The sequence below is a fragment of the Nylanderia fulva genome, unplaced genomic scaffold (assembly GCF_048542155.1).
Source record: "Nylanderia fulva isolate GAGA-0341 unplaced genomic scaffold, ASM4854215v1 Scaffold107, whole genome shotgun sequence".
NCBI lineage: Eukaryota > Metazoa > Arthropoda > Insecta > Hymenoptera > Formicidae > Nylanderia > Nylanderia fulva.
In genome coordinates, this window is record NW_028189269.1 from 76,954 (window position 1) to 100,860 (window position 23,907).

Consider the following 23,907-nt stretch of genomic DNA (forward strand, 5'->3'; position numbering starts at 1 on the left):
GTAAATAATTATTACACAGTTATTATATATAAAAATAAAATATATATGTATTTTATTATACAAAAGTTCATGAAGATCAAAAAAATAATATATAATATATAATATAAATATATAAATATATATATATATATATATATAAATATATATATATATATATATATATATATATATATATACAGGATGGACCATTTAAGTTGATAATGTGAAATATTTCAAAAACGAAGCGTTGGAGAAAGAAATGTTTTAAATAAAAGTAAATTGACTTTAAGGGGGAAAGCGAATTGCATGATTTATGTTTTATTTGGAGGATATTTTCAAGGTCATTTAAGGTCAATCTAATTTTTTAAAATAAAAATCTATATTTTTTATTTTTTTATTTATTCCTCGTAAAAATATAAGCAACTTTTGTAGGAACCATTTTTCAATGTAGCACTGTAAATTTCACAAATATTTGAAAAGTGAAAATTGATAAAAGAAAGTAATACCGTACTGTACTGTACAATTTTATAAGCATCCGCTGTACATTTTATTATTATTAGTTGAAACAAAAAGACATTAACATAATTCAATTAGATTATAATAAATGTTCAAAGTGATGCCCTTCTACCTTAATGCATTTTACAATTCTTTGTAGAAAAAATTGATGTGTGCGTAAAAGTGCGTCTCTTTCAATATTTGCACAAGCATTTCGTATGCGCTCTTGCATGTTTTCTAGAGTCGTTAGTTCATCGATGTAAACTTTATCTTTGAGATAACCCCATAAGAAATAGTCTAGGGATGTAAGATCAGGAGATCGAGCTGGCCAATGTACTGGACCTCCGCGTCTTATCCAACGACCAATGTAATTCTGATTTAAAGTATCTCTAGCAATATGTGCATAATGAGCAGGGCATCCGTCGTGCTGGTACCACATGGTCTGCCTTTCTTCTAATGGTACATCTTCCAACAGTAACGGCAACTCTTCAGTTACAAAGATTGTGTACATTTCTCCTGTTAATGTGCCATCGATAAAAAAGGCCCAATTACTTTTTCTCCCAAAATTTTACACCACATATTAACAGACCAAGATCTCCGATGCTCCACTTTTTTTAACCAATGTGGATTTTCAACAGCCCAATAGTGCATGTTATGCCGATTTACTTCACCATGATTGGTGAAAGTACATTTGTCACTAAATAATACGGATAGAAAAAGTTATTATTATTCCGCATTATATCTTGTGCCCATTTACAAAATGTTATTCTATTCACAAAATCGTCACCATGTAGTTCTTGATGCAACGACACATGGTATAAATGGAATTTGTGCCGTTTTAATATTCTAAGAATACTGCTTTTAGAAATTCCTGAATTGGTAACTAATTTTCGGGAACTTATACGAGGATCGTAATTCACTGCAGCTAACACTGCAGTTTCCTTATTTTCGCCGATAGCGGTTCTTTTACGGCTCCTTTTTTTTGGCTGAACACTTCCTTCTTCTGAAAACTGCTTTATAACACGATAAAATGATATTTGTGATAGAGTTCTTCTATCAAGAAACAAGGTTCGGCATACAGGAGAATAGACTGTTGCACATTTCTCCTAGATTTTCCATAAATAAGAACCATTTTAACTTTTTCCTCTACAGATAAACACTCCATTGCTGAGTCTAAATAATGGCAATAATTACTAACAATCGAATTATTGAAATTGCCAAGAATTATAAATAATAAGTAAAACAATACTCTTCTATTCGACACTCTGGCATATAATTTTTATTAAATTGCTATGTTTCGACCTCAATTTTACGTCCTTTTCAAGCAGATCTAAAATAACAATAAAGAAATATAACAGCATAAGTTCATCTAAAATACAATCAAGTACGCAGAAAAAAGAAATAATACTCACATTATGTAGTAAATAATAACACGATTGGTCAATAGTGGAATAAATTATTAATAAATAAACACATAGACGCAAACAAATTTCGTTCAAAAATTAATAATAAATAAATTAAAAATGAGCTATTGCCGATGTCAAGAAACGTATTAGATCGTACGTTCGAACGGAATGGCAATACAAATAACTAATAACAATGATAAGCCCGATGTACACAAAATAAGTCATACCTTAGAAGAAACTTATACGCTGTGTCTAAATATTGTATAAAAGAACGACGTGGAGAATAAAACTCCTTATAATAATTACTAACACTACCAACAATCTAATTGAATTATGTTAATGTTTTTTGTTTTGACTAATAATAATAAAATGTACAGCGGATGCTTATAAAATTGTACTGTACAGTACGATATTACTTTCTTTTATCAATTTCCACTTTTCAAATATCTGTGAAACTTACAGTATGTGCTAAATTGAAAAATGGTTCCTACAAAAGTTGCTTATATTTTTACGAGAAATAAGAATAAAAAATAAAAAATATAAATTTCTATTTTAAAAAATTAGATTGACCTTTAAAGGCCTTGAAAATATCCTCCAAATAAAACATAAATTATGCAATTCGCTTTCCCCCTTAAAGTCAATTTACTTTTATTTAAAACATTTCTTTTTCCAACGCTTTGTTTTTGAGATATTTCACATTATCAACTTAAATGGTCCACCCTGTATATATATATATATATATGTGTGTATTTATTTATTTTTTATGTTCCTTTTGTATGTTTCTTTCGTAAAAAAATCGAAAATTTATATTATTTAAAAAATTCAAAATTTCATGAAAAATGATCACCGAACTTCATTAAATTTAATATCATTTTTTATTCTTTAATGATACTCTATTCAAGTAAAAGAATTTACCTCGATATGTCAAAATTTATAGAAGTTAGAACAATCACAAACATTTATCGAAAAATTAAAATTGCATTAAAATTTAAAATACTATATTAATTTTTATAAAAATGGTAATAAATAAAAGTATTGTACTATTTTACTTGTATGCCAAAGTGGAGTACTGTAGCTCAAACAATTCTTGAAACGTTTAAATTTTCGGAAAAGTGAGTCGGCAAACATATATACATACATACACACACATAGATATTTTTTAATGTGATTTTTTGATGGTTTGGAAAATTCTGAACACATAATATAATATGTAATTAAGTTTTATATAAAAGTATTATACTTACCGCGTATCTTTCGAAGTTTGCACTCTTAAAAATTCTTCTTCGTAATTATTTTCTCTTATTTTATTTTTGCATTGCACTGTCAATATAACCTTCGCGATGTCAAATGACAAATAATACTTAAATAACATGTAACACCGTAAAAACCAATCAGAGCGACGGAAAAGAGGCAACAATACACTTCGAGACTTTCGAGAGGCCTTCGATACATTCGAGAATCGACTTAACATGCCTTTTTTAAAGAAGGATTATTATCTGTTTTTATAGTAATTCGGCTTAACAAATAAATACAATATATATATATATTTGTATGTATGTCAGCTGAGACCCTACCACGATGTCTTTTGCGGCCACGAAAATTAATTTTTCGTTGATTAGGAATAGTATCTTTAGTTTGGATCCCTAATTCCTGTGTTACTCCATTTTAATTCCTCTGTAAAAGCTATAGGCGAGAAAAATATTGGTCCGAAAGTCGGCTGAATCGGGAATCGAACCCGACCTTTCGCTTGCCGGGTAACACAGAAATTAGGGATCCGAATTAAGGATACTATTCCTAATCAACGAAAAATTAATTTTCGTTGACGCAAAAGACATCGCGGTAGGCTCTCATCCGACATACATACAAATAAATATATATATATATATATATATATATATATATAAAAAGTAAAAATCTCTCGACCGTACTGGCAAATATTATTTATTCAATCACAACGTTTCGACCCTTCTTTGAGTCCTTATCAAGTGATCTAGATATACATAAACCGAGATTAATACATTAAAAAACAAAATTACTTCACTAACAATATTACAAAATTATAAAAAGAAAAAGAAGCGAGACTTACTTGTGAAATTAAAAATAAAATTATAATTCTAAGATGTCAAGAACGAACATAGTGTCGGTTTGACAACACGTCAAGCCTCTTAGACGAGTTATTGGAGACTAAACGATCTTTATTATTTTGTCGTAGATATTACTTAGATTGTCAGTATCCTTTTGTAAATTAATAGCGTTATTATTTCCCTTAATAAAGAACATTTCAGCGATTTCTCTTTTTCTTGCGTGTTTTTCACTATGCAAGATAACAGGTGAAGTCCAGTCCAATATTTTTAAAAATTCGATCGATATTGCCTAAGCTATTAACATAAGGTAGTGAAATGAAAGGAGACTTATCAACAATATTTCGCTCATTACTCGATTCATTCATGTTTCTGTGTTTTAAAAAATTAATCCTTTTTTTAACCCAACGATCGATTACATGTTTAGGAAAGCAGTTATTAAATAAAATCTGTTTCACGATATTAATATTCTCGTCGTGAAACTGGTCATTAGATAAAAGAATCGCGTGATCTACAAGATTAAAGATTGTGTTCATTTTATATTTAAAAGGGTGGTTGGAAAAGAAATTTATATATCTGTTCGAACACGTTTCCTTCCTGTACCAATTTGTTACAAGTTTTCCACTTGACCGAGAGATCGTTGTATTCAAAAAATTAAGACATCCGTCTGATTCCGTCTTAAATGTAAAGGTTAAACGGTGGTGATAGTTATTAAAAGTATCAATTATTTCATGGATTTTTGTCTTTGGAATAATAGCGAAAATATCGTCAACGTATTTATAATAAGTCGGAACATAAAAACTAAGTCGACTCAAACACTGCGTTTCAAGATCATCCATCATCATGTCTGCCAAGATGGGTGAGAGAGGAGATCCCATGGGACTGCCAAAGATTTGTTCATAATATTGTTCGTTAAAGCTAAAACTAGTAGAATCTAAAATAAATTCGACGGCATTGTGACGTGGTCTTTTTGAGCCCGTCACAAGGGCGGACGCGCCCGGCCGGGAAGCGTCTAAGAGCGCTATATTATTTTGTGTCTCGTGCGGGTGAGCAGCGACCTTTTCGCTAGCTCGCCCGCACTCTGTATCGGGATCGAGGTGGTAGGCCAGGAGAACGGCCATTGTTTTAGGGAGAAGAGGACCCGGACAGGCGACGGAGGAACGACCTCGAAAGGGGAGGAGCAGAGACTGAGCGACCGGCCCGGTGAGTATTACGAACGATAACCTATACACGGTACCGAGAAAATAAGGAAGCGATACTGCAGAGAAACTCGTTACAGCTTCGATGGGACGAACAGGAGCAGTCCAGATCAGGGAGTAAAAGGCGCCTACATCCCTCGACAAGGATGATGCCCTGAGGGGCCCGCCACCACGCCTCGAGAGAAACACGGAGATCTAACGGGATTGATCACCCCGGAACGACTTCCCTCAGCCAAGAAAGGTCGTTTGGAACATCAGCATACGGCCATACGAGGTGTGGACGGGACCGCCGAAAATGGACCTGCTACATCATCGCTCCCGAGGGCTGGAATTTGAATTTGGCGGCGGAAGTCCGCGACCAGCCGCGAGACACCGGAATCGATACGAGGATCGATTCCGGGTCCGGCGCGGGGCGCAACGCTGCCGCGAAACCTGGCAACCGGGCCGGGGTGGCGCGCATTGTCTTTCCCCCTCCCCACCAGCGTACCTGCCGAGGTCCCGCCGGCCCGAAAGGAGATCACTGTTCGGCAAGCCGGTGTCCTGCGAGCACACCCAGGGACAACGACCCACTACAGCCCACTGCGACGACGAAATATTGTAAGGCCACCTCCTCGATCGTCCGGTAAGCGCGGATTCGGCAGAGATCCGTGAGTCATTAGGGAAATATAACGATACCGAGCAATTATGCTGTAGATAATTTAGTACCGAGAATTAGTTGGGAGACTCACGGAACTCACGTCGATTTCCGCGTCATTAAGTTATTGCGTAAATCTTTGCCTTCTTCGCCTCTCCGAGGGGCACCGAAACGAGTCGACAGTCATATCGTAGTATATTATATTTGTAGCATTGTATCGAGTCATTAATTAACGAAATTTGAGAATAAGTTTCGCTGGATTGGTATATGATCCCTTCGATTCCGAGCCGGTTACAAAGGGAGGAGAGTAACGATAACTAAAGATTTCGATAACACCCAGCGATCTCCCAACGGCTCGATAATAAAATTATAGCTACTTTGATTCACACCATTTATATACTATTAACTGAAAATATATTCTTATTTTATCCTATTTCTGAGTACAATCAATATCGAGATTTCCTCTCTCTCTCCGGGACTGCGATTCCGAATCTCCTTACGGAAAGAACCACGACACTCTACCCCTTGTTGATACCGAGCTACCGAGGCCGAGCCGTCGTGTCCGCTGATTATTAGTTGAGCTATTGTTGAGTGGTGCGGCCTGACCGCACCTGGCGCCCAAAAAGATACGATACCGAGCAATCAGTGATACCGAGCAAGTATCGAGAGAACGGAGAGCGGCACGACGAGGTTGCGCAGCAGTCTCTCTCGCCCTCTCTCTCTTAGTTTGACGAGAGAGGACGGAGAGGCGGTCGCAAATTTGGCGCCCAACGTGGGGCCCTCTCGAAAGAGAGGATAATTAATAAAGGAGAATACGTGTCGTTTCGGGTAACGGAGAGACAGTAGGGTGAGAGAAATACTTCTCTTTTGTTTTTCTTTCCTTTTTCTTTGTCTATCGGGCGCTGACTTGAGTCTCGCCCGAGCCGGGGATCTCCGTCGGAGATTCTCCGAGTATTATTTGACTTAATACAGTCGATGACTTTTGTTTATTGCATGCATTTGTATTACTTTGTCCCCAATTATTATTGTTCCCGCGTTATTAAGATTGTTCCCATTGTGCTTGTCTCGATATCTCGAGACTTCCCGTCACAACGGGGGGGACCCGAATTTGAGGTGCCATCGCGTTAAGTGCACGTGTACGGAGGAGCGCTACGCGTATGACAGAGAGCGAGCACCGACACGTTTCTTTGTCGCGCGCGGCATCGTAAACCCGACCGCGTAGTATAGTATTACAAAGGTAGCGCGCTCATACGCCTTTTACGACTTTCTTTGATATATCGAGTGAATTATAGGCACCTGATTGATACCGAGTTTTTCGTCGGATACAAAGTCGGCGAATATTCTTGTCCCAATATAGGGAATAATATTGAAGAGCGACGAATTTTTTTTTTCTCTTCTTTCTTTCTTTCGACCTCTTCGCGGAAATATTTACCACTCGTCGAGCCGAGTCTAAAAGCGGGTAAACACGTATTGTTCTTGAAGGATTATCGCGTCCTCAAATATTATTGTCAAGATACCGAGAGCTAAGAACGAATATTGGTGAATAGATGTTTACGCGAATTCCCGAAATTCCTTAGCGAGACTCGACTCAATAACAGACTTCCGTGTATACAAAGGAACATTTTCTTTTTTTTTCTCGCTTCTCACTTTCTCGCATACGTCACCTTTCGCGAACTTGTTATTTTCTTTCTGTTTATCGAATTCGGAATAAGAGTTGAATTTTTTTTTCTCTCTCTCTTCTTCTCGTCCCTTCTTTATCTCCTCAAGAGATATTCGCGCCGAGTATTCACGCCTGTGAGTGACTTTCCTATTAACTAGGAATTTATAGAATATCGTTCGCAACATATTTTCGGGTTCTAGGAGGGGGGGTATCGAGACCGAGCGGCGTAATCAAGGATTGACGGTGTCTAATTTAGACAACGCTCACAAAGATACCGAGAAAGAGTTAGTTGGCAAGACAGTTGAGGGAGGGAGCGTACGTTTAGTCAATCCGGTCACGGTCCGCGTACTATCTATCTTCCCCTTCGAGATCTCATTTCCCTCACACCGTCACTAACCATAAAACGAAATGTCGACAAAAGAACAATTTCGGTGGATTCGAAAGTTATCAAAGGAGGAAGTGAGGTGTGCCCTCGCGGAGAGAAAGCTGTCCGTCAAAGGGATCCTCCCCACCCTTAGGGCTCGATTATTGAGATACGAGGCCGCGCAATTAATAGGGCGAGAGCATATGCCGACCCCTGAAATATCGGAAGCGTCAGACGAGGAGTCGGATACCGAGGAAGGTGCTGTCGGGGGCGAAGCCCTAGCGTGGTCCTCGAAACCGCGAATCAGGATACATCCCCCAGAGCCAACAGAGACGCACCCGGAGCCGCGGAGAAATCCCGAGCCGTATCGCCCTCGCGTAAAACCGAATTTCGCCGTGGACGCGTATAACGTAATGCGAAAGTGGAATTTAAATTTTTCCGGGGCACGCGACGGGGAGGCGGAGGCCTTCCTCATTCGTATAGAGCAGGGTCGGCAATTAATTCCCTTAGATGACGACGAAATTTTTAAATGTCTGCCGTTCTTTTTATCGGGCACCGCGGCCCATTGGTTTCGTCTGAATCAACATCTTTGGCGTACCTGGGGGCAATTCGAGGCCGCGTGGCGTGCGCGATTTGGATGCCCGAACTTCCAATTCACCTTGCGGGACGAGATAATGCGACGCAAGCAGGGGGAAGACGAACCCGTCGCCGATTATATAACCTGCATGCAGGCCTTGTTCGAACGATTGGACCCCCCATGGCAGCTAAACGAACAGCTAAATTACGCGCATAGAAACATGATACCGAGGTTGCGTATAGCTGTGAGGCGTAACGAAATTTATGATTTTCGGTCATTAGAAACCCTCGCGTCGCAGATCGAGGAATGTTACGATCTAGATAGACAGCCGACATCAACGCGGTCTATTTTTCCGGAACTCGCGTATAGGGGAGCATCGCGATCACCTAGACACCCGAAAACGGTCGCCGCGGCCGCAGTCCCCGCGACCGCGCCCAAGAAAAGGGGGAAAGCTACCGAGACGAAGAGGCCTCCGGTGGCCGCCGTGAATAACGCGGGTACGGACACGACACCCTCCTCATCCACCGCGAGTAGCCGATTAGCCGACATGAAATGTTGGAATTGTGGACAAAAGGGACACCGATCGCGAGAATGTACGCAGACGCGAAGTCTGCATTGTTATCGGTGCGGAAAGAAACAGCACACGACGCGAACGTGTCCAAATTGCGCGGGAAACGAGGGAGAGAGTCGGTAGATCGGGTCCTATCGGCTCAAAAGGAACGGACTCGAGAAATTACAGGCACCGGGGGTATAGAATCATACGTGACCTTAGACGATACCGAATTTCCCCCGTTGCAATATTTCGAAGTATACATAAAAGGACGACCGTTAAGAGCTCTTGTCGACTCAGGCTCGAGTAGAACGCTGATAGGGACGGAGGGAATTAAGCTCGTGCGATCTCTCAGATTACCAATATCGCGATACCGAGGCGGAAAAATCCGGACGGCGAATGGCCAAGTGGCAAAAATAGATGAGGTTAGCGAGGTACCACTCAAGTTAGGCGGCATAGAACACACCCTTTTCGTGGGATTATTACCCAATTTGGCAGTTTCGTGCATCCTAGGGATGGATTTTTTGTGCAAGTTTGGAATAGGGTTAGATCTAGCCAAATCCGAGTGGTTCTTCTCGCGAAGTCCCTCACATAGGTACCGTTTTACCGCTACCGAGCCGTCCGAACACGCCTGTAGCGGGCTACCCGAGCTTGACTTCTCCCAACGCGCACAGATAGAGAGCGTATTGAAAGAAGCGGTGATAGTTCCAAACGACAACCCGGGGGTAACCACCCTGACAGAACACCGCATTGACGTCGGGGCACAGAAACCGATCAAACAACGGTGTTACGTTGTATCCCCGAAAATACAAGACGCCGTGCGCGAGGAAGTTGATAGAATGCTAACAAGCGGAATAATCGAGCCCTCTTTCAGTGAATGGTCTAACCCAATTGTGATGGTGAAGAAACCTTCCGGAAAGTATAGGTTCTGTTTAGATTTCCGGAAGGTTAATGAGATCTCGAAGAAGGACGCGTATCCCCTTCCGAACATGAACGCTATCCTCGACAAATTAAGAGCCGCGAAATACATCTCCACTTTGGACCTCAGTCAGGCGTATTTTCAAATACCCCTGGCTAAGGAGAGCCGTGAAATAACAGCCTTCAGCGTAGCCGGCAAGGGACTTTTTCATTTTACGCGGATGCCGTACGGGCTCACGGGAGCCCCGGCCACATTTCAACGGCTGCTAGATAAATTAATAGGACCGGAAATGGAGCCTTTCGCATTCGCCTATTTAGACGACATTATTATCGCGACGCCGACATTCGAGGAACATTTGGCGTGGCTTAGGAGGGTCATGATTAGAATATCGTCCGCCGGGTTAACAATAAACCCGGAAAAATGCGAATTTTGTCAATCACAAGTAAAGTATCTCGGATTTATCGTGCAGAATGAAGGGCTTACAGTCGACCCGGATAAGACTCAACCAGTGATAGTTTCCGATACCGAGAAATATTAAACAGCTACGACGGTTTTTAGGCATGGCCTCGTGGTATAGACGATTCATACCGCGCTTAGCTACCGTTACCGAGCCCCTCACTAGATTGCTAAAGAAGAACAAGCGATGGGAGTGGGGGGAAGAGCAGTCGCGCGCGGTACGAATCGTAAAAGAGCATTTAACCACGGCACCGGTATTAGCATGCCCGGATTTCGAGAGACCCTTTGTACTCCAAACCGACGCGAGTTCGGTAGGTTTGGGCTCCGTGCTGACGCAAAATTTTGAGGAGGGGGAGAGAGTGATCGCGTTCGCGAGTCGCGCTCTGACGGACCCCGAGAAAAAATACACCGTTACCGAGCAGGAGTGTCTGGCCGTGGTGTGGTCCATTAAGAAATTTCGTCCCTATCTGGAGGGTTACAAATTCACCGTAATAACAGATCATAGTAGTTTGAGGTGGCTCCATAACTTGCGGAATCCCACGGGCAGATTAGCCAGGTGGGCCCTCGAGTTATTGGAATACGACTACGAAATTATTCATAGAAAGGGGGCCTTACACCACGTACCAGACGCTTTATCGAGAAGCTACGAGGGGGAAGTCGAGAGCGACGAAACGGTAGTTGCGGCCGCGGGCGCGATAGGAGAAGATCCCGATCCCGAGAGCACGGATAAATGGTATAAACATCGATTCAAACAGGTCGCGAGCGATCCGGATCGCTACAATCAATGGCGAATAATAGACGCCCAATTGTATTTTCTAAGATCTAAGCCGGTCGTTTCGGACATAGTAGAAGACCTGAACCGATGGAAATTAGTGCTACCGAGTGAGTCACGAAGGGAGGCGTTACGCGAAGCCCACGACGCTCCTCAATCCGGACACTTAGGTATCGAGAAGACATATCAGCGTCTCGCGGTCTCATACTACTGGCCGCGAATGTTCCGAGATGTAGTAGGTTATGTTAAGAAATGCGGCACGTGTCAACTGACAAAGGTCGAGCAGGCCTGTCCTGCGGGACTCATGGGTAGGCGAATAGCGGAAGCTCCATGGACGGTGGTTGCCGCCGATATTATGGGACCCTTACCGCGTAGTAAGTCCGGTTTCAAATACCTACTAGTGATTCAGGACTTATTCACAAAGTGGATAGAGTGTAAGACTCTCCGATCCGCGACAGGTCCAAAAATTAGGGAATCTTTAGTAGACCTAGTTATTTCGCGTTGGGGCACGCCCAAATGTTTACTGACGGACAACGGTACCGAGTTCGTGAATAGGGAGATAGAGGAATTCGCCCGCGAAAACGGGATACGGCACAATACCACCCCTCCATACCACCCTCAGGCGAACCCCGTAGAAAGGGTGAATAGGGTTTTAAAAACAATGATAGTCGCTTACATAGATAGGGATCATAGGGATTGGGACCGGAATATTGCGGACTTCCGGTTTGCATATAATACCGCGGAGCATTCCTCCCTGGGAACTTCGCCGGCATTCCTGAATCTGGGCCGAGAGTTGATACCGAGAGGGAGGCTGCGAGACCGAGGTAACGAGATGGCTCAGGTCGACGCAGCCGATCCCGCGGTTTGGTCGGATAGAATGGAGCGGCTGAAGTTGATTCGGGAATGGGTTGGCGAACGTTTAGAGGAGGCCCAGGAAAAACAGGCGACGTACTATAATCTGAGGCGTCGAACTCGCAGTTTTCGTACGAGTGCACTAGTCTTGCGAAGGCGGCACGTCCTTTCGTCGGCCGCCGATAACTTCGCGGCAAAGTTGGCACCCAAATTCGAAGGTCCCCTCCGAATCGGGAGGAAATTGTCCTCCGTAATTTACGAGCTGACTCGTCTAGATGGGTCAGCCGCCGGTAAAAGCCACCTACAATATTTAAAACCCTACTATTCCCCCGACCCTGACTAGGATACCGAGAGAAACACAGGAAAATCCTCCCGAGTAGAGGAGATGAATCCGGCAGAGGAGGAATGGAGAGAGTTCTGGGGGAGATATGCCGATCTCGTCCTCCAGATAGACGAGCACTACCCGGAGGTATGGGCGGATATGGCGGACACCGCGGAGACCGTCCGACGCCTCGTCAACACCACGCGGGGCGCGGTCGTTCGCGATTTCCCAGCAACGAGGGAAGCGGAGAGCCAGACGGCATTGTCGGCGGCCGACGGAGAGGTCCGTGTGCGTCCCCCGATGAGGGACGTCGGACAAACCGTGCGGGTGGTGTCGGCGAGGACGAACCGGGCGACCCAAACCTATTTTGTTGCGTTGGTCCCGTACGGCCCGGGAGACCGTCGATGCTGCGACGTCGCCGCCTCGCCCCGGAACGTTCTCGCCACCAAGGAACCGCGGTCGGACCCCCACGCCGCCAAGTACAAACACACGCACGCCATCCCACACCAGATCCCGAGCCGAGCAGCCCATAAGGGACCAGTTACCCCTGGGTTGCTGGAATTGCGGAGGGCGCCACCGCTACGCCGCCTGCCCCCAGCCGCGGAGGACGGATTTTTGCTACGGGTGCGGACAAAGGGGAACCACGGTGAGGACCTGCCCACGCTGCGGGCCCACCTACGAGAGAGACAACCCCTCGCAAGACGAAAGGGGACCACGCCGGGGACCACCGCCGGAGCGTAGCGGAAGACACAGGGGACCCCGTACCACCCCGTACCCCTAGCCCCTCCGAATGACGGGTTTTGTTTTGTTTTTTTGTGGGGGGCTGGCAGCCCCTATTAATCTTTTTTTTTGTTATTATTTATTTTTTTTATTATTTCGCCCCTAGGGAGCCCCTCACCTTTTTCTCTTTGTTCTCGGTGACCCCCCGACTTCCTCCCCGATGTTTTTTTTTTGGTTCTTTTATTATTGCTTGGCCCATACGGCCCGAAAGGAAGGAGATGGGAGACCAGATACCGAGGAGGGGCCACGAACACCCCGTAGGGCGTACACGAATTGTACCTGAGGAGGTCAATAAACGGACTTTCGTAGTAAGACATGTGAGACCCCGTTAATTACACCCTATTGTCTGTCCCATCCCGGAGCGACACCTTCGGAGTGGTGGTCTCGGGAGGTGAGACTCCCTTAAGATATCGCGGGAAGTAAAACCTAATCATGACTGCCGGCAGAATTCGGGACCTCGTGGGTGGAGGGCATGGCGAGAGAAAAGTTTGAGTTTGAGGCAGTGATCGAGTGGGTGGTCATCGATGTGGGTCGATGTCCAAGACCTTCTCGGTCCTCCCCAGGAAGGGGGGAGTTGTGACGTGGTCTTTTTGAGCCCGTCACAAGGGCGGACGCGCCCGGCCGGGAAGCGTCTGAGAGCGCTATATTATTTTGTGTCTCGTGCGGGTGAGCAGCGACCTTTTCGCTAGCTCGCCCGCACTCTGTATCGGGATCGAGGTGGTAGGCCAGGAGAACGGCCATTGTTTTAGGGAGAAGAGGACCCGGACAGGCGACGGAGGAACGACCTCGAAAGGGGAGGAGCAGAGACTGAGCGACCGGCCCGGTGAGTATTACGAACGATAACCTATACACGGTACCGAGAAAATAAGGAAGCGATACTGCAGAGAAACTCGTTACAGCTTCGATGGGACGAACAGGAGCAGTCCAGATCAGGGAGTAAAAGGCGCCTACATCCCTCGACAAGGATGATGCCCTGAGGGGCCCGCCACCACGCCTCGAGAGAAACACGGAGATCTAACGGGATTGATCACCCCGGAACGACTTCCCTCAGCCAAGAAAGGTCGTTTGGAACATCAGCATACGGCCATACGAGGTGTGGACGGGACCGCCGAAAATGGACCTGCTACATCATCGCTCCCGAGGGCTGGAATTTGAATTTGGCGGCGGAAGTCCGCGACCAGCCGCGAGACACCGGAATCGATACGAGGATCGATTCCGGGTCCGGCGCGGGGCGCAACGCTGCCGCGAAACCTGGCAACCGGGCCGGGGTGGCGCGCATTGTCTTTCCCCCTCCCCACCAGCGTACCTGCCGAGGTCCCGCCGGCCCGAAAGGAGATCACTGTTCGGCAAGCCGGTGTCCTGCGAGCACACCCAGGGACAACGACCCACTACAGCCCACTGCGACGACGAAATATTGTAAGGCCACCTCCTCGATCGTCCGGTAAGCGCGGATTCGGCAGAGATCCGTGAGTCATTAGGGAAATATAACGATACCGAGCAATTATGCTGTAGATAATTTAGTACCGAGAATTAGTTGGGAGACTCACGGAACTCACGTCGATTTCCGCGTCATTAAGTTATTGCGTAAATCTTTGCCTTCTTCGCCTCTCCGAGGGGCACCGAAACGAGTCGACAGTCATATCGTAGTATATTATATTTGTAGCATTGTATCGAGTCATTAATTAACGAAATTTGAGAATAAGTTTCGCTGGATTGGTATATGATCCCTTCGATTCCGAGCCGGTTACAAAGGGAGGAGAGTAACGATAACTAAAGATTTCGATAACACCCAGCGATCTCCCAACGGCTCGATAATAAAATTATAGCTACTTTGATTCACACCATTTATATACTATTAACTGAAAATATATTCTTATTTTATCCTATTTCTGAGTACAATCAATATCGAGATTTCCTCTCTCTCTCCGGGACTGCGATTCCGAATCTCCTTACGGAAAGAACCACGACACTCTACCCCTTGTTGATACCGAGCTACCGAGGCCGAGCCGTCGTGTCCGCTGATTATTAGTTGAGCTATTGTTGAGTGGTGCGGCCTGACCGCACCTGGCACCCAAAAAGATACGATACCGAGCAATCAGTGATACCGAGCAAGTATCGAGAGAACGGAGAGCGGCACGACGAGGTTGCGCAGCAGTCTCTCTCGCCCTCTCTCTCTTAGTTTGACGAGAGAGGACGGAGAGGCGGTCGCAGCATATAAGAACTGAGCACGACTGAAATTCGTGTTTTGAGAAATATCACTCCATCGTTTCTCAATAGCGCGTAAAACCAATTCTTTTGGAATATTAGTGTATAGGGCGGTCACATCTAAAGAAATCAAAGTATTATTGTCGTCATATTATTGTATCTTTTAAATTTTCGGAAAATGTCCAGTCGTCCTTAACGTAAGATTTCGGTAACAAATTAGAACTATGCAAAATATCATGAATATATTTAGCAACATTATATACCGGACTACCTAATGAAGATACAATGATGCGTAGAGGAAATTCTTTTTTGTGAACCTTTGGCAGACCATAACAACGTGGCAAATTACCATTAGTGATATTTAATGACTTATATGTGGAATCGTCAATCAAGTCGTTATCTCGCCAGGATTTTATTAAGGCGTTGGTCTTTGTAGTTAGTTGTTTGATCGGATTTTTCTTTAGTTTTCTGTAAGTGGATTTGTCAATATATATATATATTATATATATATATATATATATATATATATATATATTATAATTATCTGTTTTTTATACCAGTTGATAAGTCATAATTAAGGTGCTTTTCTTGCACATGTGCGATAAAATGAGTCATACATTGAATCGAGAAATAAGCCGTTTTTCACACACTAAAAACAGCAATCGAAAATCAAACTTACGTGACTGGCATTATAAAAAACAATTGCGTTGTCATAGTAAAAAAATAAATAGGAAATAAATGTGTAAATAATTAAAAATTATAAATAAATACATAAATAATTACTTTTGCATTTTTTCGCCATAACTTTAAAACAATCGACTTTAGGGCATATGTGTATTAAGACTTTTTAACTTAGAATGACACTAAGAATACATATAGTTTCAGTGTGAACATCACGTTGCGGAACATGTATACATATGTATATGCACAATAGTAAAATTATATATATTCTTTAGAGTTTAGAAATAATGATTTATAAAGTAACAAAAAAGTGAACTATTCAGTTATTAATTGGAAATAAATTTAAATAAAATATTTAAATTTTGAGTACAAAACTATTAATTTTGCTAATATTATACAAAATCCTATATACATATATATTATTAAAAAATTACTTTTATTATCATATATTACAATTTCATAATTTTTTGTTTATTATAGTTTTCATTTTTTTATGAAAAATTTGTACAATAGGAAAAGGTTTTTACACGAGCAAATATAGATGACTAAGAAAAATTACTGTATTTAAATATAAAATTTACAAAATTCGTGCAAGATGTTTCGTCACTTACTTGTGACTTCTCAATCGCAAAGTTCAATACAATTACATATAATAACGGTCTAAAGATTTCATCCTAAAGCTATAGTTGTCTTTTTAGCATTATAAAATATACTATGTCCATGTTCTTCGTATTAATTTCGGTGCTCAGAAATAATTAATGTTCGATCTATGTTAACAATAGCGTACAATTAAACTTTTATACGGAATTTAATAGAAACGTCTTGCACGAATTTTGTAAATTTTATATTTAAATACAATAATTTTTCTTAGTCATCCATATTTGCTCGTGTAAAAGCCTTTTCCTAGTGTATTAATTTTCATTAGATATGAGCTTGATTATCACATTGTTTAATGTAAAATTTGATTAATAAATTACTTTATATAATTTTTGTACTGTAAATGTTAAAGAAATTGACAAGTTTCTTGTATTAAAAATAATTTTTTTTTAATTCTATTTGTTTTTAAATAACAGAGTCCAATAGTTTCAGAAAATTCTAATTGTCAGCCAAATATAAAAAGGTTAAACAAAATTTCTTAAGATTCTACATATTCATTCTATATATTCATAAATATTTATGAATCTTTATCATAAATATTGTGTGCTGTCTGAGTATTTATTATTATTATCATTTTTATCATAATTTATTTAATTATGAAAAATAAAAATTAATTTTTTAAAAGTATAAATATCGAAATAATTCATGGAACAGTGATGGATTTATAATATATCTTGATATATGTAGATACAGATACATGTGAAAAATGTATCTAGATACAGATAGTCAGATACTTTAAGGCTGCTGCATATTCACCACAGCCATCTTGGATTGATGACGTCAGAAGAGAAAAAATATACCATGAAAATTCTTACGATTTACGTTAAAATGAAAATGTTTTTCAATAAAATAGCGTTTGAAATTGATAGAACGACTGACATGTAAAAGACACATATACCGAAAACTTTTTTGTGTAATCAATAACTAATATAGATGTCGAATTGAATTGAACCTATTCGCAAGAACGAAAATCAGCTGTTTAACAGGTAATTAAATAAATTAAATAAATATTTACTTTCACATATTAAATTAAGCCAAAATAAAAGTCTTCAGTATATTTTAACACCACAATTATTCTAAACATAAAAACACTGCATAGTAAACGAAAAATAACGCTATATAAGTTGCAAAAATAATTTAGTTTGTTTAAATGACATTTATGTTTATTATTAATAAACAAAATCATATTATTTACTAATTACATTATTTTTGTTCATTATTTCATATCTTTTGTCGATAAAACACTATAGAGATTTCTTATTTCCACGGTTTTGAATTAAGTCATCATTGTCAACGCAGACTTGGCAATCGAGTATATACGGGAGTCTTTATTTTATCATAATTGTAATATGCTCAAAATATACTAAATAAATTTTGTGTTATTATTTTTTGTTTACAATTTTATTCGTTTAGTCTTAACGCATAGAAATGCTTCAAAGATATCGTCACTAAACTCTTTTTCCATGATACTAAAATTTGATCAATGATAAATAATCGCTCAACTGATGTTGATGCGATGATATATAATTGTGTTGCACTTCAAAAACAAATGTTTCATATAAGAAAAATGCGTTATATATTTATGCGATCTTTTTGTTTTTCTGACAAATAAGAAAGAACTTCCACGCACGGTCAGCTGTTTCTACTTGTGGTCTTGGTCTTTTAAAAATTTGAAAAGTTGAGCAATTTAAAGAAATATGTGAAAAATATATTTGAGAGAAATAGTTCAGATACTATGTTTTATATATCTAGACACAGATACAGATACTTTAATTGGAACATCTCAGATACTGGTTTAGATACACAAAATGTACCTAGATACTGTATCTGTAATAGATACTACCCAACACTGTTGACCACTGTAACACTGTAAATATCCTTAAACTAATTATAAGTAAAGACTCTTTAGTGCATAATAAATAATAAATTAAAACATTGAACAAAAAGGAATAGTGAATATTTAAAAGATATCTATTTTTACACAAAATAACTTTACTAACAATATTTTTAAAAAATATTTATTATTGCACAAAATAATTTTATCAGTATCATAAGGATCTAACAAATATGTTTTGATCAGTTTCAATTTACTAAAACTCCACATGAAATTACAATGTCAAAAATATTGTTAAAGTTATATCGATAACTGTTATATCGACATTTAAATATATGTATAAATATATTTTTTCACAATTTAAATAAAATTTTGTTAAACTTTTATTTTATCACCTTGACTGCCCCTCTAAAACTTGCGTCCAATATGGGACATTGACGACATTTCTCTAATTACGGCAGTGATTAGCACTCATGACTAATAAATTCAAATTTGAATTTCTAGCGTGGGCATGCTGAACATTTTTATATTGAGCTATTATATATTTTGCACATGATTAATAGTATATACAATGATTTCAATGGTAATTAAAATAAAATTGATACATCTCTAGTTCACGAAATAATACATGCAAATGTACTTAAAACAGAGAAGAAATAACAGTTTAGTTTCAGCATTTTCAACTTATTTGTCACTGTGTATTATATATTATAGATACTTGATTTTTATTCATTCAATTTCAGTACTCCAATTACTTGCAGCATACATAATAATGTGTATCTCTATGATTTATATCTGTCATATTTTTATTTATCCTTACAGATGGTGCAATTAGAATAAAAATAATTCTCATTCATAAAAGTATTGGTATATATTGTATATCTGCATTACAAAATAATTATGAAGAACAAATTATTACTAACATCTACTGTTTATAAAATTACTGTATGTATAACAATTTAAATATTATAGCAATTAGATAACCAATATATTTTCTGTTGTATTTATTCATTAGCTCTATATGTTCATATGTGGTGATTTGTAAAATGCACGGCACTTTTCATAATAAACTTGTACTGTACGTTTTTTAAGAACTTCCTCTATATTAAGCTCAGCTTGTAATAATCTTAATGTAGTCTGTTCTCTTCTCAAATTTCTTATTAATGATGGACGCTCATCACCATTATCTCTCAAATTTTTTAATTGTATTATTTTTTCCTTAGCGATGTTCAAGCATTTTGTAATTGCTTGTTCTCTTTGTGTATGAACAGATTCTATTTGCTGGAATAAGTCTTTACATTGTGTAGTAGGATCCATTTGGCCTTTGAAGGATTCAGTTGGAACTGTAGTGTTCAACATATAAATTATTTTGTCATCTAACAATCGCATTTTTTTTAATGTATCCTGAAATAGAATATAATTTTACTATAGTCATCTCTAAATAATTATTTATTTATATATTATATATTTTAAATAATATAAAAATGTAATATACTGTGTTATATTACATTATATACATACATACATATATATATATATATATATATATATATATATATATGCAACTTTATTTAAAAGTTAGGAAAGTAAAATTAAGTAATTGTAAATGCAAATGTATATATAAATATGCAATTTTACACACACACACACACACACACACATACACACACTGTCGCTCAAAAATTTGAGGTATTCTATGAAATTTTTATTATGATAAATAAACTTATATTTCTCTCACATAGATACAATGATTTTATGAAATATTGATACTTAATTATGAATATATACTATAAAATTTTATAGTATATAGTATATAATTATACTATAAAATTTTTATTCACAAAAGTATTTATTCACAAAAGTATCATATCTTTATTTTGATCACATAATACAATTTTAGCATTCTGATTAATTTTTGATAGTTTCAGTTTTTTTTCGAAAAATTAACTGTACCAAGGTTTTGTAAATCTTTTGTAGAATTTTCCAAAAATCTTCTTTAGTAGTAGGACTATAGTGTTCTACTTCTTACATATAATTCAGTTAAGCATATGCTATGATGTTATATATTTTAAATGCATAATTATTTTAATTTTAAATTTTATAAAAATAATGCACGTTTATAAATATAAACAGGTATTTTTAACAAAATAGTTATCTTTATAAAAAAAAATATAAATTATATTTTCTAAAACTGTAGTGTTTCAAACTTTTGAGCTGCATATATACATGAGACAATTTTATGCTAAATAGAGATTCTATTTATTTAATATCTTAGTTATCTTTTTATGTTATATACTTATAATATTTACTTAATATATATTTCTTCCATATAATATATAATAAATATAAAATTATCAGCTAAAAATTTTTATGCTAGTATTTTTATAATTTGTACTTATGATATTTTGAATATTACAAAATATATATACATTTGCTATCTTCGTATAATGCAGTGTAAAAATATACGAGTTATTTCTATACTTTCGGAAATACCTGAAATTCTAAAAAATCGCCGCACTCCACGTTCGCGGCTGCCATTTTTAGGTTAGAAATGGTAGAAACATCGACATATAAGAATGGACTGAGCATCGCGACACAGATTAATAGACAGATCGCCAAAGGTCTGGATGAAGGAGAGACCAGCATTTCTCACTGATTTCAGCGCCATATCGTAGTAGTGGTCAATGCAGTAACTATTAATACGTTCTCAAGATAAGAGCGTCTCATGCTCATGAACTCGTCCGGCGGCATGTACGAAATTTATATTTTCGTAGCGTTCGCGTATTTCGGAAAGGACAGAATTTTATGATGTTATAAATAAATAAAATATTAACCTGACCTATTATAATTATTTTTTAATAAATGTTTCATTATTATTATCATCTAAGTCTAAGTCGTTTAATTAATTTTTAGTTTTTTAATAATTAATTTAATTTATTCTAATCATTTTAATATGTGAAAAATACTAATACATATACGTTTTATAATGAATTAATATATTTCGAGAGTCGAATTATATATTTTTAATAATATAAAAGTGTTCAAAAATTATATTTGACTTTTAATTTTAATTATTTTAGCAAAGAGTTCCGAAATCTCTTACACACATAATAGGGATTTTGTTCATCCATATAATTCGCAATTAAGTATATATGTTAATTATTAATTTCAATAAAATACAAAATTAAAATTAAAGGTCAAATATAATTTTTGAACATAAATATATTTAATTCGTTATAAAACGTATACCCGTAATAGTATTTTTCTCGTACAAAAATAACTAGAATAAATTAAATTACTCATAAAAAAATAAAAAAATAATTAAATAATTTATATTATATATGATAATAATAAAACATTTTATAAAAAAAACAGATTCAATAAATATAAGTATATATATAACATGTACTTATATTTATTGAATCTATTTTTTAATAAAATGTTTTATAAGCTTAGAAAACTTGACTTTGACGTAACTAGCAAATTTTATTTAATTATTTCACGACGGTTTGACGTAATAAAATGTTTTATTATTATTATATAAAATATAAGTTTAAATTCTTTAATTAATTTTTAATCTTTTATGATTAATTTAATTTACTCTAATTATTTTTGTACGAGAAAAATACTATCATGGGTATACGTTTTATAATTAATTTAATATATTTGTGTTTAAAAATTATATTTGACCTTTAATTTTAATTTTTATTTTATTAAAATTAATAATTAACATATATACTTAATTGCGAATTATATGGATGAAAAAAATCCCCATTATGTGTGTAAGAGATTTCGGAACTCTTTGCTAAAAAATAATTAAAATTAAAAGTCAAATATAATTTTTGAACACTTTTATATTATTAAGAATATATAATTCGGTTCCCGAAATATATTAATTCATTATAAAACGTATACGTGATATTATTTTTCTCATATAAAAATGACTAGAATAAATTAAATTAATTATTAAAAAACTAAAAAGTAATTAAACGACTTAGACTTAGATGATAATAATAATGAAACATTTTATTAAAAAAAGATTCAATAACTAGTAGGTCAGGTTATAATTTTTTATTTATTTATTTATAACATTATGAGCTATTAAGCTCATCATCTTGTTCGCTCTCTGTCTTGCTTTCATTCGGCAAGTCACAAACGATATATGATACTCGTATGTTCCTACTTCAACTCTCGAGAATCTGAAACAAACGAAACTCGTGTCCAATATGCAGGGTGTCCGGTAACTAACAGACCAATGATTACAAATGGATTCTTTGGTCAATTTGGGAACGATTTTTCCTCAGCGAAAATGTCGAAAAAGGTCATCATTTTTTACAACTTTCCAATCTTTGTCATTATGTATCTTTATAACTAAGCCTTAAATTAAAATTTTATTATAGTAAACTCTACCTGAAATTAACTGAAGAATGTAATTATGTTAGACTTTTAACTCCAAAACGTTTAGTTTTCAAAAAACCTATTTTTTTCAATCGCTTATAACTCGAAAATTATTGACTTCTCAACATTTTTGCTAAGGAAAAATCGTCTCCAAATTGGCCAGAGAATCCGCCCTTAATCATTGGTCCGTTAGTTACCGGACACCCTGTATATATTATATAAAAGTGTATAGCACGTCAGAAGCTTGTGAGCTTACAGCGATAAGTAAAAACAATTGCGTATCTATTTCATTGCGTTTATCTGTTTAAACGCGCGCTTTAATTTTTCCAACGTTTTTGCCTGTTTATATTTTAAAGGTCCTCTCTTCTAAAAATCTTGTTTTAAAGATCCTCTCCGCGAGCAAAATTCGAAAACATAAATTATTTAATATTTTTACTTTATTATTTGTAAATCCTCGGTAATTTCAAAATTTTTCTATTTGAAAATTATTAATTTTCTATTGCCAATTAATTTTATCACAGACTTTACTCTTACTCCCATTGCACCTTCGTTTGCGGTTTTCAGTATACGATTTTTTATCGTAGTTACTGAAAATTATTATTGTGAATTATACTTGTGCAATGATATGAAGAATTTACAATTTCGTTGAAATTGTTGATTTTTCAAAAAAATTACGAGATTCGCGGAAATTGCGTGCTTTCTTGGCATTTTCCGTTCGCGGCAGGCGGTTTATTTTTGATTGTTGCAAATGTTTTTTTTTTTTTTTTATTAAAATAGATAATAATAATGTGAAATAAATCACGATATTTGACAGATGTGCATATATATAGAAATTGTAATAATAATATATCATAAAATTGTAAATTGTTTCAATTTTTTATAGACTGCGATAAAAGATTTTACATTTGGATAAGAAACTGCGGTAAGTAAAAATATAAAATTCTTGAAAACGTACCAAAAATATTTGATAACGTAAAAAGGTGAACTTTGAAAAATAAGGAACTTAAAAATTGCACTAATAAATGGGCTATATGTGAGCCGTGCGCGGATGTAAGGTGTGTTATATCGAAATTTAATTAATAGAAT

At 37.4% G+C, this 23,907-nt stretch overlaps 1 protein-coding gene and 1 long non-coding RNA gene across 2 annotated transcripts; one reads left to right on the plus strand and one right to left on the minus strand.

The window, feature by feature from the left end:
* The first annotated feature begins 17,360 nt into the window (after positions 1-17,360).
* LOC146725033 (uncharacterized) lies at positions 17,361-19,826 on the plus strand. Its single transcript, XR_014925244.1, has 2 exons — positions 17,361-17,575; positions 19,246-19,826. It is a non-coding gene; the product is annotated as an uncharacterized LOC146725033 (long non-coding RNA).
* Positions 19,276-21,046, minus strand: Ccdc58 (Coiled-coil domain-containing 58). Its single transcript, XM_085485102.1, has 2 exons — positions 20,917-21,046; positions 19,276-19,827 (listed from the first exon to the last, which is right to left on the minus strand). The coding sequence occupies exons 1-2, from the start codon at positions 21,010-21,012 to the stop codon at positions 19,441-19,443; spliced, it is 483 nt and encodes a 160-aa protein (XP_085341228.1). The 5' UTR covers positions 21,013-21,046; the 3' UTR covers positions 19,276-19,440.
* Between the last annotated feature and the right edge of the window lie 2,861 nt (positions 21,047-23,907).

Bases quoted from the DNA above. Each gene is read 5' to 3' on its own strand.
- Ccdc58 (XM_085485102.1), bottom strand. From the start codon at position 21,012: ATGCTCAGTCCATTCTTATATGTCGATGTTTCTACCATTTCTAACCTA. The intron at 19,828-20,916 runs GTATTTCCGAAA...ATTCTATTTCAG, and splicing joins GCGATTTTTTAGAATTTCAG to GATACATTAAAAAAAATGCG.